The sequence below is a fragment of the Olea europaea genome, chromosome 21 (assembly GCF_002742605.1).
Source record: "Olea europaea var. sylvestris chromosome 21, O_europaea_v1, whole genome shotgun sequence".
In the NCBI taxonomy this organism is placed as follows: domain Eukaryota; kingdom Viridiplantae; phylum Streptophyta; class Magnoliopsida; order Lamiales; family Oleaceae; genus Olea; species Olea europaea.
Genome location: NC_036257.1, coordinates 18105005 through 18118923, shown reverse-complemented (window position 1 = coordinate 18118923; position 13919 = coordinate 18105005). Strand labels below are relative to the sequence as shown.

General features: G+C 34.4%; 1 protein-coding gene across 1 annotated transcript; it reads right to left on the bottom strand.

Annotated features, from left to right (window-relative positions):
• Window positions 1–8895: 8895 nt before the first annotated feature.
• Window positions 8896–13892, bottom strand: LOC111370992 (probable receptor-like protein kinase At2g42960). Its single transcript, XM_022992923.1, has 8 exons — window positions 13698–13892; window positions 12463–13191; window positions 12263–12367; window positions 12004–12126; window positions 11539–11709; window positions 11320–11449; window positions 11021–11230; window positions 8896–9317 (listed from the first exon to the last, which is right to left on the bottom strand). Exons 2-8 carry the CDS (start codon window positions 13113–13115, stop codon window positions 9177–9179), a joined length of 1533 nt encoding a protein of 510 aa, XP_022848691.1. The 5' UTR covers window positions 13116–13191; window positions 13698–13892; the 3' UTR covers window positions 8896–9176.
• Window positions 13893–13919: the final 27 nt, after the last annotated feature.

Sequence of the window (13919 nt, the reverse complement as noted above, 5' to 3'; positions counted from 1 at the left end):
ACAGGGACGAGCCCACATGGGGTCACGTGAGGTCAAATGACCTCACAATTTTTTGGAATTTTTTTTTTTTTTTACTTGAGGACGTTACTTACCCTTATTGTGCCAAGTCTGCCAACAACCAACCGCCAACCCAATTAATTTCTCTAACCCAATGCCCAAAAAGCCCAAATCCTAATTCCTATATCCATATCATATGGTCCAATGTCCATATCCATAGACCATAAGTATAATCCCATTGATCCATCCCCAATCCATTTACAATTTTTCCCAAAGTGCAAACAGCAAGTGACAGATTTTTCCTTTTCTCCCAGTCCCAAACTCTTGCTCTTGGCTCTTTTGACTTTCTAGATTTTTGTTCGTGAGTTGTGACTTCGTCAGTTGAGTTCACCATCAGCCTTCCACCGTCGGTCGTCCCTCAGGCCTCAGCGGCTCAACCCACAGTTGTTGTTAATGATACGTTGTTCGAAAAAATTTTGAATTTTCATTTTTGACCCCACAGTTTCAATTGTCTGGGTCCGTCCCTGCTTGCATATGCCCGCATATGCTTACTGCATTTCTAAAACGCCTTGCATATGGGGTATGCTCGTGATAATACGATTAACTCATTTCATTGACAACATATGCACACTTGAATGTCAAAATGCTCACATATTTGTGTTAAAAATTGTGACAAAGCTAATTTAGCAAAGTCCATTCCACTTTTATAACATAAAAAAAAAAAAAAGGAGCTCAACAATCATCAAAATAACACACAAAAGTAGGCCCACTTGAATAAAAAATGGTCCAAATTAACCCACCCACCCTCCCCCACTGTTTGTGATCTATGAAACTCGTTTTAAAATTTCCCTGTACACCAATCATTACTCATATGATTTTGTAACAACACATACTCATAGTAATATACATTCTATAACAAGTCATGTTTATTGTATAATTCGTTTTACAATGTGTTGCATAATATATTTTAAGATTTTCAACGTTTATAGTACAATTTATTAGGTACAATTTTAAGATATTTGTAGTTTAATTTATTTTGCGACACAGGAAGATTGTCGCGTCATCATTTGTGCAATAATGTGTCGTTGTTGCTTAAAAATATATTACATGAATTCATTAATTATAGTTAAATAATATAAAATAATTAATAGAAGAAAATAAATAGAAATATGTAATGTTATAATATCTTTTATGACTTTTTGTGAATCATCCGATGCTTATATCTCATTGAAATATTGACGAATCAATATAGCTTTGTTGTTATTATACAATCAATTTTTAGAGCAAATCATCGTTTCAACTATATTTGCACTCAATGAATTTCTAAAAGAATCAAGATTTCGACCACTGGTGAGAAATGCAGACTGGAAAATAATTGTGGATATTTAAATAGCTAACACATTTTTATCATTTTGGAGGATAATCTTGTATTTCTTTGCATTAAATTTTCACCAAAGTAATACGTCGAAAGACTCATTGGTCAAAATTTTCAAAACAATCATTCAAATAAGCTACCAAATTATTCTAGCTATTAACAACAAAATTTAGAAACTAAGTTAAATGAAAATAATTAACTGAGTGACCTGACCAGAAATTTAAGATGCAAATAAACAAAAAAAATGCTGTCCAACAAAAATTTATGGGAGCCCAGCACAAAGGATAACAAAGTAACATAACTAAAAATAAAATATAGCTAACAATTTCCCCAAAAAAAAAAAGGATAAACTGGCATAAGAATTTAGTCGAAGATCGAGAAAATTATTAGTAGAAGATTGTATGAGTTTGAAGTAGAATTTAGATTTAATCGTCTACTCAATTTTAATGGATGGTCAATGAATATGGTTCAACGGTAACTGTTCAATACTTCATCCAATTTAAGGGTTTTACATCTACAATTATGATGATTGATGGATATTTGAGTATGATTTAATCAATTAATTAGGATGTATGGTTGTTTATTTACGTATTGGGCTTAACTGATTTATGTCTAATATGGATGTATTTTCTTAACTGCGATGTGTTTAGTTTTAATTGGGTAGGAAAAAATTTAAATTAATTTATTTTCAATTTTATTTTTTTTGGGTAAACGGTTTAATAGTTTGAAATGGTTTACAAACATTAAAAGATAAATCAAACCACTTCGAAGCAGTATAGTTCAGTTCAAAATAAAAATGTTGATGGATCCACATAGATCCAAACCAACGATTTTAGTTTCGGTTCGATTTTATTGTTTGACAATTTCATTGTTCAATCCTAATATTTATGATTTTGAACAATATATATATTCTTTTCTAAAATTTGAAGAATATGTATAAAGTTCAAAGTATAAATTATTTTATTTTATTTATTAATTTAGAATATTTAAAATAATATTAAAAATTAAAAAATGCATTCACATAGGCACTCATATGCTTGTAATGCTTGACACTCAATCGAAATGCATTGTCATGCATTACGCATTTTAGAACTTTGGCAATTAGTTCAGAACTTTAATTGTGCATTTTACACTTTACAATGGACAAAATCACAATAAAGTAATCAATAATTTCATCGAATAATGTATATCTCTCTTCCTTAATCATATCCATTCTCATCGTTGTAAAGTACAAAACATGTAGTGGTGCTTCAGGTACAGACAGAGGCTCACAAGCCTCTGCCAAGTTAGACACATTGGTGGGGCCCGCTCAAAATTTATTTATTTATTTTAAAATACAGGTCGGACCCACCGACCTTCCTCTTCAGTGAGGGGTCTGTAAGGCCCCTGTAGAAATATTGCCCTGTACTCAGGGCAATATTCCAAAATATGTCCTAAATCGTCGTATGCACTTAATTTTTCATTACATGTGATTTCAATTAGTGGCTCAAAATCTCCTTATCCATTATGTTAGAGAAGGCTGCTGGCTGCTGTTCTATCTCCATTGTTATTTCTGAATATTGCTCAATCTGTCCACACAATGCTATTTTTTTATAAGAGTTTTTGCTAAAGTCTTGACAAATTTGCTATACTATTTTAGTCTCGTTAAATTTTCAACTATTCATAAACGAATGCCACCATGTTTTTGCTCTTGCAATCCACCATCAACCTTTATTACAAAGTTTTTTTCAGACCAGCCATTCCTTTCAATGCTAGAAACCAAATACAAAACAATGAAAAACCTCAAAAAAATTCATGCCCGTCTCGTCAAAATAAGCCTTATAGTAGCTCGCCGTGTATTGGCTTTATTCCACCAGCCAGGGCGGCGGTAACATCAATTATGCATACCTAGTGTTTGCTAATATTGAGAAACTATCTTTCCACCTGGAACGCTATAAGAGGTTACTTTCAAACTTCAGCCCCCGAAAAATGCATCTCTATTTGCTGACATGGTGGTGAATGTTGGTTAATGAATTTTAATCATCACAATGGGAAATTAATTTTCCTTTGAAAATTAAAACCATGTAAATATAGATTTTAGTGACCTCGAAATCATTGGATTATAAAATCCTCGCACATAGAAAGGGGAGATGATAACCTTTTCAAGGAGCTTTTAATGGCCTAGTCAATTGCTTCCTTCCTTGGATCTTCTCTTTTGTTCTCCACTAGGTGTATTTCCTTTTTAAGAAAGTGAAAAGTGACTAACCCTAATTCTTATATAAAATATGTCAATAAAGTGCATATTTATAATTCCCTATTAAAGTTTGAAAATTGCACAAATTTCCTTTGACTTTATTGTAGTAGATCAATTAAGTCACACACCTTTTATTGGAGCCAAGAGATGGACCTAACCGGACTCACATGACCCAAGCTCTAATAGATGTTTTCAATTGGGTCAATTCTTGATCAATTGAGATACATCTATTAATCCCGGTTTATTCTACCAAAAAATCGAGATTGCACTATCGAGTCGAGTGATAGTTATAGAAGCAAATTATGATCTAATAACAACATCATCTGATTATCATTCCACAAGTCAACCCCTATTTGACTACTAATATGTTGAAACTGACAAAATGACCGTTTTACCCTTCAACATGTATTACCCTCTAAGTCCCATTTTCATACGGCAAATTCGTTGAGATCAAATCACAATGTAAAGTCCAAAGATCTCGTCAACGACCTACTGAGCTCAGATTCAATTTGTCTAGGAAAATATCTTAGAGTGACGATCGTCTCATCTCAATGATTAATGGATTCCACTATTGTAAGTATATGATCTCTAATTATTTCGATCCGATTCCCAAAGCACTGAGTTCAATCTTCTATTTAAGACTTCACTCATTGGTACATCAAAGAACTTGAACTAGCAATCAAAGGTATATTTTTACTCACTTAGGATTTAGGTGACTTGTTTGATAATCAAGTAGAGTCTCATTTTGAACGATCACAAATGAGTCATCTATGCGGTCCCATTCAATGTGCATCGAAATACATTATTGTTCATATTTTAAAATCTAGACAAATCTTAATAAGAACAATACAATCTTATCAACATAAAGCGTCCAACTTTATGAACCGATTGTAAACGACATAATTTTGATCACATCACGAATTGTGTTTTACTATACCCGATCCATCAAGTATACAATTTGTGACATCCTATATGATCATGGAACCTTAGATAATCACTTCAAATTATAACACGTAAATAAACGAACGTCAATTCATAATGTGATTTTACAGAACACTATTCGAAGAATGGGCATCAAGCTAACAGGGAATTCAAGCATTCATCCCGGAGGGCTAAATTATCCTCGGTATTTTATGGCCTGTACTCAACTTGGACTGGCAAGAGATGGAGCTCAGCTTCATGGAAGAATCATTAAACTAGTTCTGGAATTTGATCCATATATATGGAATTCTTTTATACATATGTATGCAAATTGTGGGCTTCTGGGGTATGCTAGAAAATTGTTTGATAAAGATAAGGATTTAGATGTTGCCTGAAAATTCTGTGATTATGGGACTTTCTAAATGTGGAGAAATCAATGAGTCTGGTAGATTGTTCGATAAAATATCATTGAGAAATGAGGTTTCTTGGAATAGCAGAATGGTTATGCTAGAAATGGGAAGTGGATCGAGGCATTAATGGATCCTTCCAGCAAAATGCAAGAGGAGAAAATAAGGCCAAGTGAATTTAATTGAATGTTATCGTAGTAGCAGCTATCGTGGACATGTACTGCAAATATAGAAACGTTGAAATGGCGCGCCAAGTTTTTGAGGCTGTCCAAAGGAAAGGAATATCATATTGCAATTCAATGATGTTGGAAAGATGAAGTGACTCAACCGTTCTCCAGGCTTGAATCGTAGAATCTTGAACCAGATTCTGTGAGAGCCTGCAATCACACATAACAGGCCGATTTGCAAGAAAGCACGTATAAAATTCAGCCGTCGATAGAACACTGTGGTTGTCCGGTTGACGTGTTAGGCGGAGCATGACGTGTGGAAGAAGCAGCCAAGCTCATAAGTATGCCAATTAGCCCTGATGCTGTAATATGGGGTTTGCTATTAGCAGCTTGTAGGAATCACCAAACATTGTTATCGCCAAATGGGCAGCAGAAAATTTAATGGATTTAGATAAAAATTAGATGAGGGGCTGTTTTGATGTCTAATGTTTATGCAGCCTTGGGATATTTTGAAAAAGCGATGGAGCGAAGAATTGCAATGGAGAACAAGCAGATAGAGAAACCACCAGGATGTAGATTGATTGAAGAGAATGAAGTTCTTGAGGCATCTGGTGGGGTGCTACATTCTCAAGTCCAAGATATGTACTTCTCATTGAATGAACCAATTGTTGTTAAGGTTTAAAAAAGAGAGTGCCTGAAAATAAATTGTTCTAGTTATTAGACACTGAATTAATCTACTTTTACAAAGTTAGTTTACAAACTAAGTATTGACAAAATCTAGGCCATTGATTCCAAAAACTATTTTTAAAATGATTGGTCTAATTGTTGTAGTTTGCAAACCAAATTTGTCATTCTAGTTTGTACAAATAGCATAATTCTTAGACACTAGATACAACTATTTTATTTAAATTTAGTCTACATATTCATACATAACATGATGCCTATATACATTGTCTTCATATAAATGTATACAACTTTCGTAAATAAGAAACAGCTAAGACGAATGTGAACCTCGTAAACTATTAAGGGCATGGTTGTGTATGCTCAAACATGCTCTAAACCTAAAGGAATTGTAATTATATGAACAATAAAAGAAGCGTGTCAGTGATAAAGAAACAACATGGAAACAAATTTAGGGCTTGTTCGGTAATGATTTTGATAATTGATTTTTTGACTGTTAGGGAGAAAAGTGGAGGCCACCTGTGAGTGAAGAACTTAAAAATGACGATTAGAATAGTGAAATAACGGTCAAATAATCAATTTTTTTGAGTGAAAAATCACTCTAAAACGGGGCCTTATTATGGTTCGGGAATTTCCTACGTTGACCTCGACCTCTTCAAGAGACCAATCTTTTAGTACTTTCTCTCATCACAACTAATAGTATCCATTTTTTCATCTAAAATTTAACGTGTTCTATTTTAGTGAATATATGAGTATGAGAATTAAACTCGCGATTTTAAATTACTTCATTTGAAAATTTTAAACTATGAGATGATGCATTGAACACACAGGACTCAAAACTGTTTGGCCTCCATTTTTGGTAATGAAAATAGGGGGAATAGTATTTTGTTGAAAAATGGATGGTTGAAAAAGAAGGAAAAATTTTCGATTTACGTGTAATATTATTTTATGGAAGATTGTGTAGTTGAAAATAAAAGAGAGAAAAATAGAATGTAATGAAATGTAATTTAATGAGGATCAAACAGGGGCTGTATCAAACGGAGAAGAAAACAATTACTAACAAGCATTTGTTCCTATTGTTGCAAAATAAATAAATAATTATTAAAAAAACATGAAACATATTTACTGTAACTTTGAATGATAAATTTGCATAAATGATCCAAATCAATGACTTAGTGTCAATTTGTTTAAATTCTTAAAACCATAGAACACAATTTAAATATGCTATGTGTACATATGCTATTTTTCCATAAATACTTAAAAATCTCATAATTTTATATGAAATGTCTCATTTAAATATTTAGTTGTTATTGAGGAAATTCGAAGCATGATATTTGCCAGCTCTGCTCTGGTATCATATTAAACTAGTGGCGGATTCAAACTTCTCATCTTGAAGGAAAAAATAAATAAATAAATAAATTGAGGGGGGCAATATGTATTATCCATTACATTTATATTAAAAATTCATAATTTCTATGTGAATTTAGAAAAAAAATTTGAAAATGTTGCAAGAGCTGTCGCTATAAAGTCTCATCTAAAAGTTTTTATTGTTAAGAAAAAACATTTGTTTATTTAAATTTATGGAAAAAATAAAATAAAATAAAAATCTGAGCTTAGATTAACCTAAGCTTCACAGCTCAAGTAATAAGAAGCTAACTGAAAAGATGTCCTCAAAACCTTATAATTTGTTGAATACAGCTGTTAGACTTGGGTTGTGTACTTATTTGTACTTTGACATTGTGGTGAACCACAATTTCTAGAATTTTAAGGTGGGTCGAGTTGTTAAAGAACCGACATAGTCAACCTTTTTGTCACAGCAGCACATCAAATGTAAGGTCAAAGGTGCATCGGTAGTCCTTACCATCAAGAACAACCCTATTTGCTGCCAAACAAGGCCGTGCAAATGGAAGACTAAGTTAAACTAAAGTCAAGTATCCCAACCAACTTTATACTTCAAGTTCAATGTCTTCACATGAAAGGGCAAAAAAATGTCGCATCATCTCATTTCTCGTGTGTGAAAGGGGGCAATGAGAGAGTTAAATGTAATACCTTCGTGTGTCTCGATATCATGTTAAAGCTTAAATTTTCATATAAATTCAGCAATTTTCACGTACTTCAGTTAATTTAAGAATTCTATCCTATCTTATTTTATTTGGATTAAACTAATTGTACACGTGATCGATAGCTTCCTTCACATTTCCCTGTGTCAAAATTTTTACCGTTGGTTGTTTAAGGTGGTGTTAAAATCAATGTGTAAAAAGCTCTCGTCTCACTAATTTGTCAAACATGATGTCAACGAAGATGTACATGAACATGATTGATTCTATTTTTCAACTAGAATTGATGATCATATTACTGTTGCATACTGTTAGGTCTGGACAAAAAATAGTGCTCCCAAATTTAACGAGGAATGCCTGGAGTACATGGAGGGGCTCACAGAACCACTCCAAAATACTCCCGATACAAGGGGTGAGTGGGGGACTAATTTGTCAAACATGATGTCAACGAAGATGTACATGAACATGATTGATTCTATTTTTCAACTAGAATTGATGATCATATTAATGTTGCATACTGTTAGGTCTGGACAAAAAATAGTGCTCCCAAATTTAACGAGGAATGCCTGGAGTACATGGAGGGGCTCACAGAACCACTCCAAAATACTCCCGATACAAGGGGTGGGTGGGGTTTTTTTGGCAATATTTTACTCGCATGGAGCAGACCCATGTGAGTATTCTGGAATTGTTCTGTGACCAATTAGTATGTAAACACAAACTAACTCAAATTTAATTGTAGAGACAACTAGGTTCTCTGTCTCCCACTCTTGTGTTTACAGAAATTGCCTGAGTGTGCCATATGGAGCTGCCAGAAAAAAGTAGTCCCCACACAGGTCCTTTTCTACACAAGCACAGCCCCTGGTTCATGCTTGCGTACTTTATCCACTTGATGGGAGAAAGAGAGGGAGTCGGGTGTGTTCCGGTCCACTCCGGTCAGGTCAGGTCGAGAAGGGGGACAGGGGCGGGGTTGCAATATATGTGGCAAAAAACTGAAAGAAAAAAACAAGCTAGCAAGCATCATGGAATGATGATCATAATCGAGTGAAACACATGGAAGGATGGTAAAAAAATAAAAATTATGATCATGATATGTTTTTGAAGACCGGCAATTAGTCCACGAAACGAATCTGTACAAACAACACTCCATCTCTCGCTACTGCATCTAAGTGACAGCAAACACACTGAAAGAGCCGCCGATGATTCAAGAATTTAGAACTGACTATCCCTTTTTCTCGATAACTCGACTAACATATAGGAATATTTAAAGAAACAAATTTCGAAATTGTGAATAGCACTAGGAGGGGGAGAAGCAATTATTCACCCGAGGGATTAAGTCTGTCAGTTATAGCCGTGGTTTGGTTCAGATATATGGCGCTCTGATTGTCCTACCCCGCTGCTTTCCTGATCAGCTGAAGAACCACGGCCCTCCTTTGTTGATTCGATTTCCATGCTGGTTCTGCTTTTTCTCGTCCTCCGATCCTGCAGCAAGGGAAAATTTGAAGTTCGAGGCGTTAATCAAGTAGACCGTTTATGACTTCAAATTGTTCATTGAAGTCCCAATTTACATTATGAATCAGTAAGAGGGTTAAACAACCACGTGAAAGATGCATGAAATCAAATATATTGTAGTTACACAAGGTTAATTTTGATATACATCTCCACCTAGACAGGAACATTCATAAACAAAATTATTATATCCAAGGTGATTCACAAGCTATGTTGCACCAACAGTTTGCTGGAGACAGCATGTCAGTGTCCAAACGAACATCGACATGCGCTGGACGAGTCTCACAAATAACACATGGCATGTCTTTTTTCAGATCTCACAAGTTCATGGACATGACAAAATGCAACAAGTGCTCTGAAAAAATAGAGAAAAACTAAACCTACCAGCAAATGCAATGAAAAATGCCATGGTTGACAAGTGAAGTGGAAATAACTATCGCCGGGTGACTGTAGTGTAAGAGAGACACGGAGACACCCAAGCTCTTAGCATTATTTTCATATAGACAGACAGCACTTGAAAGTTGAAACCCTAAGGAGAAAATTTTATGTTTTTTAAAAATAAAAAATGCGCCCACATTTTTTTCTTAATTTTAAAAGTGGGTCAATCATGTATGAAGTTTAATGTCAAGTTTGATTTATATTCAACTAGAGTTTTAAATTAATTGATAAATAGAGTCCAATTACTGAAAATAGAAACAATGTAGCATTCAAAACTTTTAATACATGTAACATTGTGTTAATACTAAAGTGTTAGGCTACTTGAGATTGCTAACATATCACTCGATGAGCCAGTGTTGGAGTTTGTATTGTTAATGATAATGAAAAAGCTGATGGTGATGGTGTTGAAGCAAATGAAGTTGGAACATTTAAGGATTGAAGATAATATCATTTAGTATTTTATTTTATTGTTATTGTCAAGCTTGTATTTTAATTATTTTATAATAATGAAATTAATGCTGTATTTTATGATTTAACTTATGAAAAATATTACATATTTATGTATACACACGCACATGCGTATCCTAATTTTTTGAACAGTTGTAACCGCATAGCCATATCGTATATGAAACCGTGCTTCTTAGTTCACAAGCATCAAAATGGAGTAGGAAATTTGCCTTCATAAATTCGAAAGTACCAAGACTAAAGTGAAATCCTAAAAACAGCTATGAACAATTTATGGAGACAATTTCCTCTATGATGCGCTTGGATTTTGGGCAATGGGTTTTTAAGGAATTTCTGATCTGTAGAGTTGAGAGTTATTCTGTAATCATTCTCGTTAAATGGCTCTGTTTTCTACATTGTGAGAATTCACTAATGAACCAAGCACAGTAAATCTTTGGCGTGTTCATGTACATGCATTATACCTTTGTTAGACTCTTATTTATAATCTGTTTAAAACTCAACCAAATCAATTTTTTATCCACATATTTCATGAGACCCAGAAGTAGTGCCCACTTATCTACCATTCAATTCTATCTATTTATAATTTAAACTAATTATAAACAACTTTCAAACATGCTATTACTCTTTTCATGTGCCTTAAAGTGGATATTTTGCAAAAGCATTTTTTAAGTTGTTAGAAAGCAGTAAACAAAAATATACGCATGCAAAAACATACAGAACAAAGCAACTTAGCAACCTAAAGAAATTCAAAGACGGATATGATGAAACTGCACCTCGTGATAGGGGAATTCATCAGCTTCAAGCATTCGAACAACCTGACTCATTTTGGGTCGTTTTTGCGAATCAGGATCAACGCACCTAAGTGCAACCAGAAGCGCACGTTTCAAAGCACGTGTCGTGGGCCTAGCTTCAAGGTTTGGGTCCACAACTTCCTCTGCTCTTCTGTTCCCTACCATCATTTTGAGCCACTCAACAAGATTGACCTGCCATAACAAAAGTATTGAATATTACTGTTAACTGGAAGTACCGAACACTCACTTGGGTAGTATATATTATATTGAGGATTTACTACCTCTACAGCAGGACGTCCATAGTCCACAGGATCTCTTCCAGTAACAGCTTCTAGCAGCAGAACACCAAAACTATAAACGTCACTCTTTTCATTCAACAAGCCAGTATTTGCATATTCAGGAGCCACATAACTGATTTACATAAGACGTCAGTTTATTAATGTAGCATCAGATAACAACCACAGCTAATAGATAGAATAGACTCAGAAAAGCACTCATACCCAAACGTTCCCATCACTCTTGTTGTGATATGGCTCTCTCCGGATCCCAAGAGCTTTGCCAATCCAAAATCAGAAACCTTAGCATTGAACTCGTCATCAATTAGGATATTACTAGATTTTATGTCACGGTGAACAACTTTTGGTTCAATAGCTTCGTGCAAATAAGCAAGCCTGCAAACCCAACATGAGAGTTATCAAGGATAGAAGCGAAGGACAGGCGTTAAATTCTCATTAGTAGTTGAGCCTTCTGTCTAATTGATCATTTTGCATTTTAGTTCTATATACGAAATAAAAGTAGTCAACAACATAAAAATGGTAAACGTTGATTGGATGGTACAGAATGATAAAGCCTCGCTCAGATATTAAAAATGTCAAGATGACTTGGTAAATGATTGCATTAAATCTAATGGATGAAGTGATAAACAAAAGCAAGTTCGAATAGCTTGTGGTAAATGATCTACTTACGCTTTTGCGGTTCCAAGCAGAACTTTCATGCGGGCTTCCCATGTAAGGGTGCCATGCTGTCTCATAGCCCCATGAAGCCACTGCTCCAGGTTGCCATTGTTGACATACTCATATACCAACATCCTTTACAAAAATTATACAATCTCAGCTAATAGAATTGCAAGTAGAAAACACAGCTCAAGAAAATGTATTTGAGCATTCAACTACCAGAAGTCACCATAGTAACTTAAAAGCAGCTTCAAATCTATGTTTAACTAACCTGTGAACTCCTTCTATGCAATAGCCAAGAAGACGCACAAGATTCTTGTGTCGAACATGGCCTATGGCCTCTACTTCAACCCCAAACTCTTTCTCTGCTTGGCCACTGCAAGGCAATTGGTAATTCAATCACGAAAATCTGTCATACAATCTCTATAGAGAGGTATAGACAAATTTAAGAGAAGTTGGAAGAATACTCACAGATTATTAAGAAGCTTCTTAACTGCTACATCTGTTCCATTAACAAGTCTTCCCTGGTACACAACCCCATAACCACCTTCCCCTAGAATGTTCTCTGCCGAGAACCGATTTGTTGCTATTTCAAGATCCCTAAGTGTGAACCAATGACCCCATCCAAGATGGGATATTTCAGGTAAACCAACCAAAGGAGACGGCATCGCAAAACCATATGAAATTGTAGATTGTTTTCGGGCAGCCCCAGAGCTTCCTTCTTCTCCTGATTGAAAACTACATGCCCTTTCATGATGAAACATTGAACTGCACTGGCTGCTATTATCAACATCACTTGATTTGCTTCTACTCATATTAACTAACATCTTCTCTGAATTCTTATCACTTGATTTATCATTAAGAGTTAAAATTAAACTTTCCGTGCGATCATGCATAATTTGTTCCCCAACACTGTCAACCCTGATGTCCTTGGAAACGTTAGGGATTTGGCAAAGAGAGTACTTGTTCAAAGTTCTCCGAGATTTTCTCCGAAAAATAACCCACATTGATAAGATACCAAGAATCAAAACGATAAATGCACCCATACATATACAAATTAAAACCCATAGTTTAACACCTCCATACTCCTTTGATAACTCAGTCTTTAAATTTCCGGAAGACATCTACCGCAAACTGGATGCGAATAAATAATTATGCTTTGTTCCCTAAGATCCCGTCTCGAATTTAATCCATATACTCCTGGATTCCATAAATATGAGATGACCATTAAAAAAAAAAAAAAACACACACAAATGGCAAGCTATGCACGTAAGTTTCAGCAATTCTGACGATAAATTTCCATTGTACCTAGTAGATTTTGCCCAAGATAAACCAGATTTCACCATTTGAAGAAAAGCAAAGCTCAACAGAAAAAAAAATTGACATAATACTAACGCAAAATATTATATCACAATTAATGTTTTTGAGAAAATATGAAACCATATACGCCTAATTTTCTGGGCACTTAACGAATCAGTAAAATTCCATTTCAAGAGAAACCATGTGGAAGCAAGAACCATCATATAAATTACAGCATTTTAATAATAAATTAAGCAGAAAATTAATACCCGTGAATTTACATCATCAAATCTAATCCCCAACATAAATCTTCGGAAAAAATAGAAGAAAATCAAGAAATGCAATACTTATGATTAAAGAACAAGAAATATAAAGAGCTAGTTTGAAATCCAAAAGAAAGCTATTACCTTTGCAAATGATATGAACTTAACAACTCGATCTTCTTCCCTGAAGATCAAAAAAAGAAAAAAAGAAAGGGCCTTCTGTGTAAACAGATCCTAAATGAGCCTAGATATGTTGCCAGTGCGGAGAGGAAATACAAGAATACCACAAAAGCCAGAAAACAAAAAAATAAAGTAAAAAAAAAAAAAAAAAAAAAAAAAAACCAAACAAAAATAACACCACCCAAA